Source organism: Rhinoraja longicauda, chromosome 3, assembly GCF_053455715.1.
Source record: "Rhinoraja longicauda isolate Sanriku21f chromosome 3, sRhiLon1.1, whole genome shotgun sequence".
In the NCBI taxonomy this organism is placed as follows: Eukaryota; Metazoa; Chordata; class Chondrichthyes; order Rajiformes; family Arhynchobatidae; genus Rhinoraja; species Rhinoraja longicauda.
Window position 1 is genome coordinate 87,838,752 of NC_135955.1, and position 16,719 is coordinate 87,855,470.

The window sequence follows — 16,719 nt, forward strand, 5'->3', positions numbered from 1 at the left end:
ACATTGTTTGATTGAAATATTCTTGGGTTAAGGAAGCCAAAGATTGACTGGTATTCATGTGTATAAACATATGAAAGTGGCAGGATGTATTGGGAGAACAGTTATAAAAGTATATGGGATCCTAGGATCCAAATAAAGGCATGGTGTACAGTAGTTGTCACCCATCCATCTACGAGAGATGATGGTGCGACTTTAACTTTGTTCTGGGAATGTTCTGGGAAGGGAATGTTTTGTCTCTGGTTGGATTTCCTACTGTGTCTGACCAGGCCTATCCTTCACAGGCAGACCCTCCCATAGCTTCCACAGATGAAGTTGTCTCTGGCCTTTGGATTGGGGAGTGTGCTGCTGTTGCCGTTGACGCCTGGCCACCAGGGTTTTGAACCACATGCTATTGTGGTGCATCACACCCGCCTTGAGGTCCTTTCACCACCTCCCCCAGTCCTCAGCAGCTGCTTCCCAGTTATCAGTGCGTACAAAAGCAAGGAATTAAAGTTGAAGTTCTGTAAAATACTAATCGGGTCACAATTGGAATATTGTGTTCAATTGTGGTCAGGAAGGGTGCAAAGATCCCAGACAGCGTGCAAAAAAGATTTGCTAGAATGGATCAAGAAACTAGGACTGTTCTCCATGGAGTAAAGAAGGTTGAGAGGTAACTTGATGAAGGACGACAAGATCATGAGTTAGACACAAGGAACTGGAAATGCTGGTTTACGACAAAAAAACCCCACAAAGTGCTGGAATAACTCAGCAGGTCAGGCAGCATCTCTGGAAGGCGTTTCCCTGAGAAGTTTTTACTGGGATCAGAGTCCGAAGACGGGTCCAAACCAGAAACGTCACCTATCCATGTCCTGCAAAGATGCTACCTGACATGCTGAGTTACTCCAGCACTTTGTGCTTTGGTTTTAAGATCGTGAGTTATTTAGATAGTCTAAATAGAGGGAAGCTATTCCAGCAGTGATTGACTGAAGGACTATTGGCCAGAAATATGACATATTGGATGGGAGATATGAAGGAAATGTGAGGGTTTTATTTACTGAGTGAATAGTTATGATATGGATCTCACTGCCTATTGGTGCGGTATCAATATGTGTTATGCCAGTTAAAAGCTTAAATTATTAGAAATTAAATGATTGGTTTCTGTTTAAAATAAATTATGTTTAATATTCTTTGATAACTGCAAAATCAGTTGCTGTTTATGATACGTTCTACTCAGTATCATTCTCAAAAGCACGCATTAAGTTGGAGACCAGAACATGACACGTCTGAACACCAGATCGCCATTTTAACTCTCTGTGTATTTTCGCAATGCACAGGCGCAACGTTATCATATTGTTGCATGTATACATCACAGTTTAATTTTGTGCTTTTTCTGCAGGTGCATAGTTAAAATCACTGGGGATATGACCATGTCCTTTCCAAGTGGCATAATTAAAGTTTTTACCAGCAATCCATCACCTGCTGTGCTTAGCTTCAGGATACGGAACACCAGCAAATTTGAGCAAATTCTTCCAAATGCACAGCTTGTGTATAGGTAATCTCTTCATACTGCGTTCCCTGGTAATGAAAAATAAATTAAAACATGGGGGTTTATTTTAATCTGTTGAGTAAATAGATTATTTTTGCAGTTTGTTATGGAGAAGAATTAGATCATGTGAAATTAAGTGCCTACCTGGCTTAATTGGGAGATTCTCACCTGCTAAAATCAGAAGAAGGGTCCCGATCTGAAATGTCACCGATCCTTGTTCTCTAGAGATGCTGCCTGACTCGCTGAGTTACTCCAGCACTTTGTGCCTTGTACTACTATTGACCTGAAACAACTACTTTTCATTTCAAATTTCCACCATCTGCAGTTTTTAATTGTTTTAATTCCAAATTAAATGTCTTATTTTAAATATTCTTGTGTATACGATGGTATTCTGAATTATTGGAGGATCTTACAATGAACTAAATCCTAAATTGAACCAAACTAAACCCTGAAGTCTCACTGGGTTTCTTCTCTGCGGCTTTATTAAAATTGAGTTTGAAATTTCATTATGTCACCTATTTCTTACTCTATATGTATTATCATCATTGCTCGTTATACAATAGTCTAATTGTAGAGAACAGACTTCAATTTGAGTTACACTGGTATGCATAGTCTCATACTTCCAGTTTTCATTCTCGCTGTATTTTATTCGGTATTCCCATAATAATTTCTTCCTCGTTCTGATATAGCTCTTCATATGGTGATGGCATATATGCCTGCCCCTAGACATTTTACACTGCCTCTTCTATCTGGTACTCATCATTTGCCAGCAGAAATTAGAGTAGGATTTGATCTGCCCACAGTCGTCTTTCTGAACTGTCCAAAACTGCTCAATATCCCCATAACCAATAACGATAGAAATTGATAATAACAATAGATAATGCTTTTAATTTCAACAAGTTGCACAAATTTTCCATTTGTTGTTTGCCACCACCCTTACAGGCAGTGAATTCCAGATCATCATCTTACCTTGTATCTTTTACACTTCTTTTTAAATTTGTGTCCTCAAGATTCTTGACCCATTTGTTAGTCTAAACAAATTATCCGTATTATGCCAACATAAATGACTGCTGTGATATGTCAAATTTCCTTTCAACCTTTGTTGCTCTGAAGAAAGCAATCCCATTTTCCCCAAACTGGCCAAATCCTTCATTCCTGGAAATCTTTTATGTACACATTCTTTGACCTGGACTTAGTATTCCATTTATGGCACGATCAATGTTTTATAAAGATTTGACACAACCTATATGTTTTTGTACCCCCAAGCCTCTGCTTATAAAGCGCAGATCCAATCAATGTAACTGACCACCTTGTCAAAGATTTATGCACATTTATACCCAGATACGCTTGTTCCCGGATTCTTTTAGAACTGTGCCATTAAACCAATACTGTCTCTCCTCATTCTGCCTGATGAATTTAATCACTTCATACTTCTCTGTCCATTCTGAGGACCCACAGTCTGCTTCTCACTGTTTACTACCTCTCCAGGTTTAGTTTTGTCTGCAAATTAATATTTTCATGTCACTTATAAGTAACTAAAAAGGGCAGTATTCCTAAAACAGATTCCAGCAGAATATCACTCTTTATCCAATCTGTAAAATCAATAATTTACTACAGTTTGCAGATTTCTGTCCTTTAGCTCATTTTTATTCACGTTGCCCTTGACTCCTTTATTCCAAGGACTTCATATTTTACGTGGCTTTGTCAAATGCCATCAGAAGCTCTATAGAGATAACATCTACTACTTCACCTCAACATTCTTCTTCATTATTTCATCAAGAAATTCAGTCAGATCAGTCGGACATGCTTTATCTTCAACAAATCATTACTTGTTATCCTTTCTTAACTTGTACTTCTTCAAGTGCCTAGGACTTTTCCAAGATAATTACTTCTAAACTGTTTGCATCATTGAGATTAAGTTGATGAGCTTCCAGTTGCCTGGAATGCCCTTCCATGCCTTATTGAACAAGTGTGTTGCATTTGTCTTTCTCCAATCATCTGCCTGCTTCCCTAGAGAGGAATGAAAGATTGTGCTTTTGTTCTGATCGAGCTTCTGTCTACCAGAAGTAAGCCCTACTATAATCTCCATCCCAGCCATCCCTCAGCAACACAAGATACTTTCTCTCTGGATCAGGTTATTTATTCATTTTATGCAAAGCAAGCCTTTCTGAAGCTGTTTGTGAGTTTTCACCCCATTGTGTATTTTGCCTGTGATTTTTTGCAAGATTTTGCTATCATCTTCCTTGATAAAGAGCGTTTTTGACTGTTTTATCTACGCACTCTGCTCCACATACTTTTTTGATTGCTAATCCGATCCCACCCACCTTCTTACTTTTCACATATCTGTAGGTGGTTTTTGGGATCATTTTTATTTTAAACCACCATTCTTTCTCTCCTTTGTCTTATTTCTCTTTTCATCATCTCAGGTATCTTTTCAATATCTACAATTACGCTAGATACCTGTGGTGATAAGACCTATCTAAAGTGCTGTATTTTTCTTCTCTTAGTGATCCATCACAGTGCGACTCCAACACAAAGGACTTTTGGATGAACATGCAAACGCTCACTGCCTACCTCAAGAAACTGGCTGAACAGAATCCATCCTCTTCCTACTATAATGTGGATATTATGAAATATCAGGTATGACAGACTGGAATAACTGCCTGGGGTTTGTCTTCATTTTATTCAGATGGTGTCTGGTTAACTAAAGTGGTTTGCTGATCACTGAGCTGTCACCTTCTCGATGCCCGCTTGACAACAGGGTCAATCCATTGCCACATTGTCAACAGGGTCATACATTGCATCAGGAGATGGAAATTCCCAGCTTTATGGTGGTTCGTAGTCACTGATCCAAATCCAGTGAGGTTTTTTTTGGCACAAATGCAAAAATGTATGGCAAGATCCACAATTTCTGAGTGTGAGCCAAGACTTTCTCCGGTCACTGGTTCAGTGACTATTTGGAGGTTGGAGGGGATGGGGCAGGAGACATTGTTGATACTGGAAATTTGAAGTAAAATCTCTGGAAATACTTACCAGTTCTGGGAAGAAAGATAGTCAATGACCTTTTACCAGAACTTGGACAAGCTAGAAATAAAAGAAGTTTAAAGTTGAAAAGAAAGATGAATGGGCAAAGCGAGCATAAAAAAGGTTTAAGATTGGGTGGAGAACAGGATAGATTGGATTGTAGGTGCTGGTTGAAAGACAATGGTAAAGGTTAGTGAATGACAAGGAAAATGCCTGGAGAGTACAAGGAGGAGGACGTTCTCAATTGTCCGGCAATTACCTCACAAGTATCCGTAAAGATGAACTTTTAGTTTAGCTTAGAGATACAGTGCAGAAACAGGCCCTTCAACCCACAGAGTCCACACCGACCAGCGATCCCCATACACTATCCTACACACACTAGGGACTATTTACAATTAGCCTACAAACCTATACGTCTTTGGATAAACCAGAGCACCTAGTAAAGTCACGGGGAGAACGTACAGAGAGCGCAGTCAGAATCGAAACCGGGTCTCTGGCGCTGTAAGGCAGCAACTCTATCACTGCGCCACCGTGCTGTGCAAAAATCAACTAGTTCTGGTTTGCAAGGGCCGTTTAGGTGTCAGGGACTTGTGCAACTTGTCCAACTTGTGGAGGCCAAATCACGGGATGAATTTAAGAGAGAGTTAGATAGAGCTCTGGGGGTTAGTGGAATCAAGGGATATGGGGAGAAGTTGGGCCACAGGTTACTGATTGTGGTTGATCAGCCATGATCACAATGAATGGTGGTGCAGGCTCAAGAGGCCGAATGGCCTCCTCCTGCACCTATTTTCTATGTTTCTATAATTGGGTTAAATGAGCAACCCGAAACTACCCCTAACCATGAATCTTCCCTGAGAAAATCTTCGTCATACAGCCGGGCTGCAATTTCCATTATCAAAACGTACAAATTTTTTAATGCTCTGTGTCCCTGAAAGTACTGAGTTGTCAAATAAAACAGACCCTGGTTCGTTAATGGCGTTCATGCCAGCCTGTACCCATCTTATGTGTGCCATTTTCTTATTTTACACAGTGGCGCAGCAGTAGAATTGCTGCCTTAAAGCGCCATAGACCCAGGTTCGATCCTGACTACGGGTGCTGTCTGCACAGAGTTTGTAGGTTCTCCCTGTGACCATGTGGGTTTTTCCTGTGTGCTTCGGTTTCCTCCCACACTCCAAAGATGTCATGTATGTAGGTTAATTGGCATCGGTAAAGATTGTAAATTGTCCCTAGTGTATAGGATAGTGCTAGTGTACGGGGATCGTTGGTTAGCGTGAACACAGTGGGCCAAAGGGCCTGTTTCTGCACTGTATCTAAACTAAACAACATCCCAACCTCCCCTCAACATGATGAGTTAGAATATCCTTCCCTTCACCATCCCCCATCGCACACCAGTGCTGGTGAAATCCCTTGCACACATGACCTCCCACTGCCCCAACATAAGACATGAGTGGTGGATTGTGTCAGTGGCGCTGGTTTCTAGAGAACAGTCTATAATTTTATACAATTGGAATCCTCTTATTTGGATGGAGCTTATGTTCAAAATAAGTTTTTCCACTTGAACCTGTGAAAATATGAGATCTTTAGTCGCGACTCAGAGACAACTTACAGTAGCCAATTAACCTAGCAGCTTGTCTTTGGGATATTACCCCGAAGTGCCATTTTGGCACATCTTTTAATCTGCAGTCAAATTTCTGGATGTATCGATTACCTGAAAAATGCTCTTGACTCAGTCTGTATGTAAGATTGCAGCTCTTTTTGGGTGTTAATTGGATAATTAGTTCTGACCTCATAACTTCTACAAACAAGTTGGTGTAAGTGTTAAATATTTATTCCACCAGGACTTTGAATGCTCTCTCTTCCATCTCTAACACAGGTGTCCTCAAATGGTATTCAGTCAACACCACTAAACTTAGCTACCTACTGGAAGTGCAGTCTTACCACTACAGATATTCGAGTAGACTACAAGTATAATCCTGAGGCAATGGTAGCTCCCTCTGTACTATCAAATGTACAGATTTTGATGCCAGTTGATGGTGGAGTCACCTGCATGCAGTCACTGCCTGCTGCCATCTGGTAATTAAGAAGTTCAAATATTTTATCTTCAGGTTAAGAAAATTGTGCTATCAGATAGAGAGAATATTTTGATGCTTGTTACCGTAATAAAAGATTGTATTAGAAATGAAATGGGTCTGAAATGGACCAGAAACACTGCAATGGGGAGGGTTGTAATTTTCAGTATAATATACTGTATAATAAAGTTGAAATAGGGGTATAAATATTACAATATTCTTGTGTTATCCTTGTTTTCTCTGATTCAGGAATCCAGAACAGAAGAAGGCCTTATGGAAACTGCCTGAAATTTCAGAGAAGTCAGAGAATGGAGGTAGGTAACATGTTACTTACTTCCATCGAGCAGCAAGAAAGACTTTGTTTATTTTTAACAGTGGCCCTGAGCAAATTTTAAATTGTTGCAATGAAAGAAAATGGAAAAAAATTCTATTCGAATCAAAGTAATTTGGGATTTGGGTCAGCCTCCAGTCCCTGCCACATTGTTAATACTACTAAAACTGCCATCTTGACCAGGAATTCAGGTAAGAAATTTGTGTAATGTTATTGACCATTCATTTGAACATTCATTTCCTTTTTCTTTAAATATCAAATTCACTTCATTCCATTTCTTAATAACGTGGTCTTCTACGGACACTTTGTTGTCACAGAAACTATCTGTACAGCTGTTCACTATGGCCTATTAATTCAGTTGTACTTTTACTTTTTTGTTATAAGGTCATAAGTGATAAGTGATAGAAACAGAGTTAGGTCATTTGGCCCATCAAGTCTACAAGATTGAATTTTAGTGGATAAGGAATTGCTGAACACAGTTAGCATGTTACAATAGACAATAGGTGCAGGAGTAGGCCATTCAGCCCTTCGAGCCAGCACCGCCATTCAATGCGATCATGGCTGATCACTATCAATCAGTACCCCGTTCCTGCCTTCTCCCCATACCCCCTCACTCCGCTATCCTTAAGAGCTCTATCCAGCTCTCTCTTGAAAGCATCCAACGAACTGGCCTCCACTGCCTTCTGAGGCAGAGAATTCCACACCTTCACCACCCTCTGACTGAAAAAGTTCTTCCTCATCTCCGTTCTAAATGGCCTACCCCTTATTCTCAAACTGTGGCCCCTTGTTCTGGACTCCCCCAACATTGGGAACATGTTATCTGCCTCTAATGTGTCCAATCCCCTAATTATCTTATATGTTTCAATAAGATCCCCCCTCATCCTTCTAAATTCCAGTGTATACAAGCCCAATCGCTCCAGCCTTTCAACATACGACAGTCCCGCCATTCCGGGAATTAATCTAGTGAACCTACGCTGCACGCCCTCCATAGCAAGAATATCCTTCCTCAAATTTGGAGACCAAAACTGCACACAGTACTCCAGGTGCGGTCTCACCAGGGCCCGGTACAACTGTAGAAGGACCTCTTTGCTCCTATACTCAACTCCTCTTGTTACGAAGGCCAACATTCCATTGGCTTTCTTCACTGCCTGCTGAACCTGCATGCTTCCTTTCATTGACTGATGCACTAGGACACCCAGATCTCGTTGAACTCCCCCTCCTCCTAACTTGACACCATTCAGATAATAATCTGCCTTTCTATTCTTACTTCCAAAGTGAATAACCTCACACTTATCTACATTAAACTGCATCTGCCATGTATCCGCCCACTCACACAACCTGTCCAGGTCACCCTGCAGCCTTATTGCATCTTCCTCACAATTCACACTACCCCCCAACTTAGTATCATCTGCAAATTTGCTAATGGTACTTTTAATCCCTTCGTCTAAGTCATTAATGTATATCGTAAATAGCTGGGGTCCCAGCACCGAACCTTGCGGTACCCCACTGGTCACTGCCTGCCATTCCGAAAGGGACCCATTTATCCCCACTCTTTGCTTTCTGTCTGTTAACCAATTTTCTATCCATGTCAGTACCCTACCCCCAATACCATGTGCCCTAATTTTGCCCACTAATCTCCTATGTGGGACCTTGTCGAAGGCTTTCTGAAAGTCGAGGTACACCACATCCACTGACTCTCCCTTGTCAATTTTCCTAGTTACATCCTCAAAAAATTCCAGTAGATTTGTCAAGCATGATTTCCCCTTCGTAAATCCATGCTGACTCGGAACGATCCCGTTACTGCTATCCAAATGCTCAGCAATTTCGTCTTTTATAATTGACTCCAGCATTTTCCCCACCACTGCTGTCAGACTAACTGGTCTATAATTACCCGTTTTCTCTCTCCCTCCTTCCTTAAAAAGTGGGATAACATTTGCTATTCTCCAATCCACAGGAACTGATCCTGAATCTATAGAACATTGAAAAATGATCTCCAATGCTTCCACTATTTCTAGAGCCACCTCCTTAAGTACTCTGGGATGCAGACCATCAGGCCCTGGGGATTTATCAGCCTTCAGTCCCATCAGTCTACCCAAAACCATTTCCTGCCTAATGTGGATTTCCTTCAGTTCCTCCATCACCCTAGGTTCTCCAGCCCCTAGAACATTTGGGAGATTGTGTGTATCTTCCTCAGTGAAGACAGATCCAAAGTAACGGTTTAACTCGTCTGCCATTTCTTTGTTCCCCATAATAAATTCCCCTGCTTCTGTCTTCAAGGGACCCACATTTGCCTTGACTATTTTTTTCCTCTTCACGTACCTAAAAAAACTTTTGCTATCCTCCTTTATATTATTGGCTAGTTTACCCTCGTACCTCATCTTTTCTCCTCGTATTGCCTTTTTAGTTAACTTTTGTTGCTCTTTAAAAGAGTCCCAATCCTCTGTCTTCCCACTCTTCTTTGCTATGTTATACTTCCTCTCCTTAATTTTTATGCTGTCCCTGACTTCCCTTGTCAGCCACAGGTGTCTCTTACTCCCCTTAGAGTCTTTCCACCTCTTTGGAATAAATTGATCCTGCAACCTCTGCATTATTCCCAGGAATACCTGCCATTGCTGTTCTACCGTCTTCCCTGCTAGGGCCTCCTTCCAATCAATTTTGGCCAGCTCCCGCCTCATGCCTCTGTAATCCCCTTTGCTATACTGTAATACGGACACTTCCGATTTTCCCTTCTGCCTTTCCATTTGCAGAGTAAAACTTATCATGTTGTGATCACTGCCTCCTAATGGCTCTTTTACCTCTAGTCCCCTTATCAGATCAGGATCATTACACAACACTAAATCCAGAATTGCCTTCTCCCTGGTAGGCTCCAGTACAAGCTGTTCTAAGAATCCATCTCGAAGGCACTCTACAAACTCTCTTTCCTGGGGTCCATTTCCAACCTGATTTTCCCAGTCTACCTGCATGTTGAAATCTCCCATAACCACCGTAGCATTACATTTTTGACACGCCAATTTTATCTCCTGATTTAACTTGCACCCTAAGTCGAGGCTACTGTTTGGGGGCCTATAGATAACTCCCATTAGGGTCTTTTTACCCTTACAATTTCTCATTTCTATCCATACTGATTCAACATCTCCTGATTCTATGTCACCCCTTGCAAGGGAATGAATATCATTCCTTACCATCAGAGCAACCCCACCCCCTCTGCCCACCTGTCTGTCTTTTCTATACGTTGTGTACCCCTGAATATTCAGTTCCCAGCCCTGGTCCTCTTGTAGCCATGTCTCAGTGATCCCTACAACATCATACTTGCCCATGACCAACTGAGCCTCAAGCTCATCCACTTTATTTTTTATACTACGCGCATTTAAGTACAACACTTTAACTTCTGTATTTACCTCCCCTCTCACATCGTTCACAATTGGCCCTGCCCTTAATTTCTTTTCCGCTCTAGAACTTCTGTTCCCATTCTTCCGAGAGTCTTTTGCAATATCTCCTGTATTCCCTTTTACCTCATCTTCATATTCACAATTTGTTAACCCCTCCCCCCCACTACTTAGTTTAAAGCCACAGGTGTCACACTAGCAAACCTGCCTGCCAGAATGTTTGTCCCCCTGCTGTTAAGATGCAACCCGTCCCTTTTGTACAAGTCACCCCTAGCCCAGAAGAGATCCCAGTGGTCCAGAAATCTAAATCCCTGCTCTCTGCACCAGTCCCTCAGCCATAAATTCATACCCTCTATCTCTCTGTTCCTGGCCTCACCAGCACGAGGTACCGGTAGCAGTCCAGAGATAACTACCTTCGACGTCCTACTTCTCAGCGTTTTTCCCAACTCTCTAAACTCCCGCTGTAGCACCTCCTTCCTCTTCCGCCCGACATCATTCGTGCCCACGTGCACAACGACTTCAGGTTGATCGCCTTCCCTCGCTAGGATTTTCTGAAGCCGGTCTGTGATGTGTTGAACCCTGGCACCAGGGAGGCAACAGACCATCCTCAAGTCCCTCCTGCTGCCACAGAATCTTCTGTCCGTCCCTCGGACTATGGAGTCACCGACCACTACGGCTCTTCCAGACTTCGGTCTCCCCTGTCGTGTATCCTTGCCAACAGGTCCGCCACTCGGACTGGAAACGTCTTCTGCCCCGACAGTTCCCAAGAGGGTATACCTATTTGCAATAGGCACAGCCACTGGGGTCTCCTGTAGTCCACGTCCACTCCCCCCGGAAACAGTCTCCCACCTTCGCTCGACCTGGACCCTTGGCGTGACAGCCTCACAATAGGTCCTGTCGAGGAAACTCTCGCATTCCCGGATGGCCCTGAGGTCATCCAACTGCCTCTCCAACTCCACCACACGTCCCTTCAGGAGCTGCACCTGGACACAGTTCTTGCAGGTGTAGCTCCCAGAAGCTCCCGCGACGTCCCTGTCTTCCCACATCCTGCAGGAAACACACCGCACCAACTTTTCCGCCATCACCTTGTGCCTATAACCAGCTCTGGCTTAAAACAATGGTATCCTCCTCACCTCAGCCTCCTCGCCAAAGACTCGCACTTTTCTCACTGGGCACTTCCCTCACTGGGCTGCACCCTTTTGTGAGCCTTGCTTATATCACCAATTTAAATTGCCTGATTGTCCAATTTACCTGACTTCTCACTTAAACTGCCTGTTGAACTGTGATTAGCACTTACTTTACTGCTCAGCCAACGGGCGTCCTTGCTCTGCTCCCGGACTTTTCAAATTGACTACTACTTCCTTTTGGCGCTCTTTTTAAACTGCCTGTTGAACTGTGATTAGCACTTACTTTACTGCTCAGCCAACGGGCGTCCTTGCTCTGCTCCCGGACTTTTCAAATTGACTACTACTTCCTTTTGGCGCTCTTTTTAAACTGCCTGTTGAACTGTGATTAGCACTTACTTTACTGCTCAGCCAACGGGCGTCCTTGCTCTGCTCCCGGACTTTTCAAATTGACTACTACTTCCTTTTGGCGCTCTTTTTAAACTGCCTGTTGAACTGTGATTAGCACTTACTTTACTGCTCAGCCAACGGGCGTCCTTGCTCTGCTCCCGGACTTTTCAAATTGACTACTACTTCCTTTTGGCGCTCTTTTTAAACTGCCTGTTGAACTGTGATTAGCACTTACTTTACTGCTCAGCCAACGGGCGTCCTTGCTCTGCTCCCGGACTTTTCAAATTGACTACTACTTCCTTTTGGCGCTCTTTTTAAACTGCCTGTTGAACTGTGATTAGCACTTACTTTACTGCTCAGCCAACGGGCGTCCTTGCTCTGCTCCCGGACTTTTCAAATTGACTACTACTTCCTTTTGGCGCTCTTTTTAAACTGCCTGTTGAACTGTGATTAGCACTTACTTTACTGCTCAGCCAACGGGCGTCCTTGCTCTGCTCCCGGACTTTTCAAACTGCCTGTTGAACAGTGTGCATGGTGGCTAACAGGAACATCAGTTGCATGGTACTGTTATCACAAAATGCTGGAGTAACTCAGTGGGTCAGGCAGCATCTCTGGAGAGAAGGAATGGGTGACGTTTCGGGTCGAGACCCTTCTTCAGATTGATGTCAGGGGGACGGGACAAAGAAAGGATATAGTTGGAGACAGAAAGACTGGGAGAACTGGGAGGGGGAGGGGAAGAGATGGACAGAGGAGCTATCTAAAGTTAGAGAAGTCAATGTTCATACTGCTGGGGTGCAAGCTGCCCAAGCGAAATATGAGGTGCTGTTCCCCCAATTTGCGATGGGCCTCACTATGACACTGGAGGAGGCCCATGACAGATAGGTCAGACTTGTAGTGGGAGGGGGAGTTGAAGTGCTGAGCCACCAGGAGATCAGGTTGGTTAAGGCGGAGTGAGCGAAGGTGTTGAGCAAAACGATCGCCGAGCCTGTGTTTGGTCTCGCCGATGTAGAGAAGTTAATATCTGGAAAAGCGGATACAATAGATGAGGTTGGAAGAGGTGCAGGTGAACCTCTGCCTCACCTGGAAAGACTGTTTGGGTCCTTGGATGGAGTCGAGGGGGGAGGTAAAGGGACAGGTGTCGCATCTCCTGGGGTTGCAGGGGAAAATGCCTGCGGAGTGGGTGTTTTGGGTAGGAAGGGACGAGTGATCCAGGGAGTTACGGAGGGAACAGTCTCTGCGAAAGCAGAAAGGGGAGGAGATGGGAAGATGTGGCCAGTAGTGGGATCCCGTTGGAGGTGACGGAAATGTTGGAGGATAATTTGTTGTATACGCTGGCTGATGGGGTGGAAGGTGAGGACAAGGGGGACTCTATCTTTGTTACGAATGGGGGGAGGGGGAGCAAGAGCGGAGCTGCGGAATATAGAAGAGGCCCTAGTGAGAGCCTCATCTATAATGGAAGAGGCAAAGCCCCGTTTCCTAAAGAATGAGGACATCTCTGATGCCCTAGTGTGAAACACCACATCCTGGGTGCAGATGCGGCGTAGACGGAGGAATTGGGAGTAGTGGATAGACTTTTTGCAGGAGACAGGGTGGGAAGAAGTGTAGTCAAGATAGCTGTGGGAGTCAGTGGGTTTGTAGTAGATGTCGGTCACTAGTCTGTCTTCTGTGATGGAGATGGTGAGGTCCAGAAATGGTAGGGAGATGTCGGAGATGGTCCAAGTATATTTAAGAGCAGAATGGAATTTAGTGTTGAAATGTATGAAGTCAGTGAGTTCTGCATAGGTACAAGAGGTTGCACCAATGCAGTCGTCAATGTAGTGGAGGTAGAGTTCAGGGATGGGGCCAGTATACGTCTGGAACAGGGATTGTTCGACGTACCCAACAAAGAGGCAGACATATGGGCCCATGCGAGTGCCCATAGCTATGCCTCGGGTTTGGAGGAAGTGGGAGGAGTCAAAGGAGAAGTTGTTGAGATTATGAACCAGCTCTGCTAGACGGAGGAGAGTGTTAGTAGATGGAGATTGGCTGGTTCTACGGTCGAGGGCTTCAAGACCATCCTTGTGGGGGATGGAAGTGTAGAGTGACAGGACATCCATGGTAAAGATGAGGAAGTGGGGGCCTGGAAACCGGAAGTTATTGAGGAGATGGAGAGCATGTGAGGTCTCTTGAACATAGGTGGGCAGGGATTTGACCAGGGGGGATAGGATGGAGTCGAGGTAGGTGGAAATTAATTTGGTGGGACATGAACAGGCAGAAACAATGGGTCTGCCAGGACAGTTCTGTTTGTGTTCCGGCGCTCTGCCCTCTAATGCCTCCAACCTTATCGTTCCCCAGCCCCGCAAGGCCCGATTTTATCTTCTCCCTAAAATCAGCTCTGGTACCATGTTATGGTTGATGCATATCTGAAGCATAGAGAGTGCATATAGACGTTACCGAAACCGAAATAGATTCACAGATGCAACACCGCACTGAAATTCAATTAACTGGGGATATCCTTTTTAGAACAGACATGAGAATCAATCAGATAGATTTACAGAATGCTGCAGGACAAGAGATTAGTCAGTCCAAGAGTCAGTATCGTTCCATTCAAGAGAAAGCAACCAAGTCCCACTCTAATGCCCTTGCCCCCCTTGTCCGAGAGATTCTTTTATCTCCTATTCTTATTGAATTCCATCTTGATCGTTGTAATTTAATCTGCCTTCACTACTACCCTTGCAGGTATTTTTCAGAGGCTAATCACTCATAGAAACATAGAAAATAGATGCAGGAGGAGGCCATTAGGCCCTTCGAGCCAGCACCGCCATTCATTGTGATCATGGCTGATCATTCACAATCAGTAACCTGTGCCTTCTCCCCATATCCCTTGATTCCACTGGCCCCTAGAGCTCTATCTAACTCTCTTTTAAATTCATCCAGTGAATTGGCCTCCACTGCCTTCCATGGCAGAGAATTCCACGAATTCACAACTCTCTGGGTGAAAAAGTTTCTTCTCACCTCAGTTTTTAATGGCTTCCCCTTTATTCTTAGACTGTGGCCCCTGGTTCTGGACCCCCCCCCAACATTGGGAACATTTTTTCTGCATCTGGCTTGTCCAGTCCTTATATAATTTTATACGTCTCGATAGGATCCCCTCTCATCCTTCTAAACTCCAGTGAATACAGGTCCAGTCTTTCCAATCTTTCCTCATATCACAGTCCTGCCATTTCAGTGATTAACCTCATGAACCTGCACTGCCTCAATAACAAGGACGTCCTTCCTCAAATTCGGAGACCAAAACTGCACACAACACTCCAGATGTGGTTTCACCAGGGACCTATACAACTGCAGAAGGACGTCTTTGCTCCTATACTCAAATCCTCTCATTATGAAGGCCAACGTGCCATTAGCTTTCTTCACTGCTTGCTGTACCTGCATGCTTACTTTCAGTGACTGGTGTACAAGGACACCCAGGTCTCATTGCACTACCACTTTACCTAATCTGACACCATTGATATAATAATCTGCCTCTTTGTTTTTGCCGCCAAAATGGATAACCTCACATTTATCTACATTATACTGCATCTGCCCTCTCACTCAACCTGTCCAAGTCGCCCTGCAACCTCCTAACATCCTCTCTGCAGTTCACACTGCCACCCAGCTTTGTGTCATCTGCAAACTTGCTAGTGTTACTTCTAATTCCATCATCGAAATCATTAATATATATTGTAGATAGTTGCAGCCCCAGCACCGAGCCTTGCGGCACTCCACTCGCCACTGCCTGCCATTCTGAAAGGGACCCGATTATTCTTTGCTTCTTGTCTGCCAACCAATTTTCTATCCATGTCAATACCCTATCCCCAATACCATGTGCTCTAATTTTGCTCACCAATCTCCCGTGTGGGACCTTATCAAAGGCTTTCTGAAAGTCTAGATACACTACACTGGCTTTCCTTCATCCATTTTACTTGTCACATCCTCAAAAAATTCCAGAAGATTAATCAAGCAGGATTTCCCCTTCATGAATCCATGTTGACTTGGACCAATCCTTTTACTGCTAAACTCGCTGTTTAAAAATATATATTTTATTCATGTCATGTTTGGTTCTTTTGCCAATCACCTCCATTGCACAGTGCCAACAAACAGAAATTCCTTTTGTTGCCAGCTTCTACCGCAGAAGAGGGATATTTTGCAATATTCATAATATTAATTTAGATAAAGCTCTAAAACATATCCCATAACTCTCCAAATCATATTAAATTGACAATTTTTCTTATCCAGTGTACTTGAGGGATTCTTACAAGTTAAATGTCAAAAATGAATACGAGTTAATTGTACAATAATGCTGGAATAATTTTCACAGATAGTGTAAAATCATAAAGCATCTAATTTCTATTTGCTGTGTTGCTGGAAAATTTTAATATTTCTATAGTATTTAGCATTAAGAAAACGTCTTTTTAAAGATAAATAGATTATAGCTATTTACATTGCTGCAAATTCAACAACTCTTCTTGCAGGTTCTGGATCCCTCCGAGCCAAATTTGACATATCTGAAGGTCCTACAAAACCATCAACACTTGCAGTCCAATTTCTTAGTGAAGGTTCCACACTGTCAGGAGCAGATGTAGAGCTTGTAGGCACGGGCTATAGACTTTCTTTGATAAAGAAGAGATTTGCGACAGGTAATAGCTGCAGAATTTCCACGTTTGTTCAATTAGCGAATGTACTTTCAAATGTATGGTCTGCTTGAATGAACACCACCAATTTTAGTATTCTTGGGTATTATTAAGATTTTTTTTAAGTTAAAGAGGGCATTTCATTAACAATCTGCTGGCAGTGGGCTCAAATATATTGTCTAAATTTGAGGCAATATTGCAGCATCCTAGGTTTAGGT

At 43.3% G+C, this 16,719-nt stretch overlaps 1 protein-coding gene across 10 annotated transcripts in view; it reads left to right on the top strand.

The window, feature by feature from the left end:
* fcho2 (FCH and mu domain containing endocytic adaptor 2) overlaps positions 1-16,719 on the top strand; it is a 145,763-nt gene that overhangs the window by 120,821 nt on the left and 8,223 nt on the right. For all 10 annotated transcript variants that reach the window (XR_013547098.1, XM_078396593.1, XM_078396590.1 and 7 more), the window contains 5 exons: positions 1,376-1,531; positions 4,033-4,165; positions 6,423-6,622; positions 6,868-6,932; positions 16,343-16,507. Coding sequence is in view for 9 of the 10 variants with exons in the window: in XM_078396593.1 (XP_078252719.1) it covers positions 1,376-1,531; positions 4,033-4,165; positions 6,423-6,622; positions 6,868-6,932; positions 16,343-16,507 (719 nt within the window). In the remaining variant the exon portion in view is untranslated. The remainder of the gene's footprint in view (positions 1-1,375; positions 1,532-4,032; positions 4,166-6,422; positions 6,623-6,867; positions 6,933-16,342; positions 16,508-16,719) is intronic.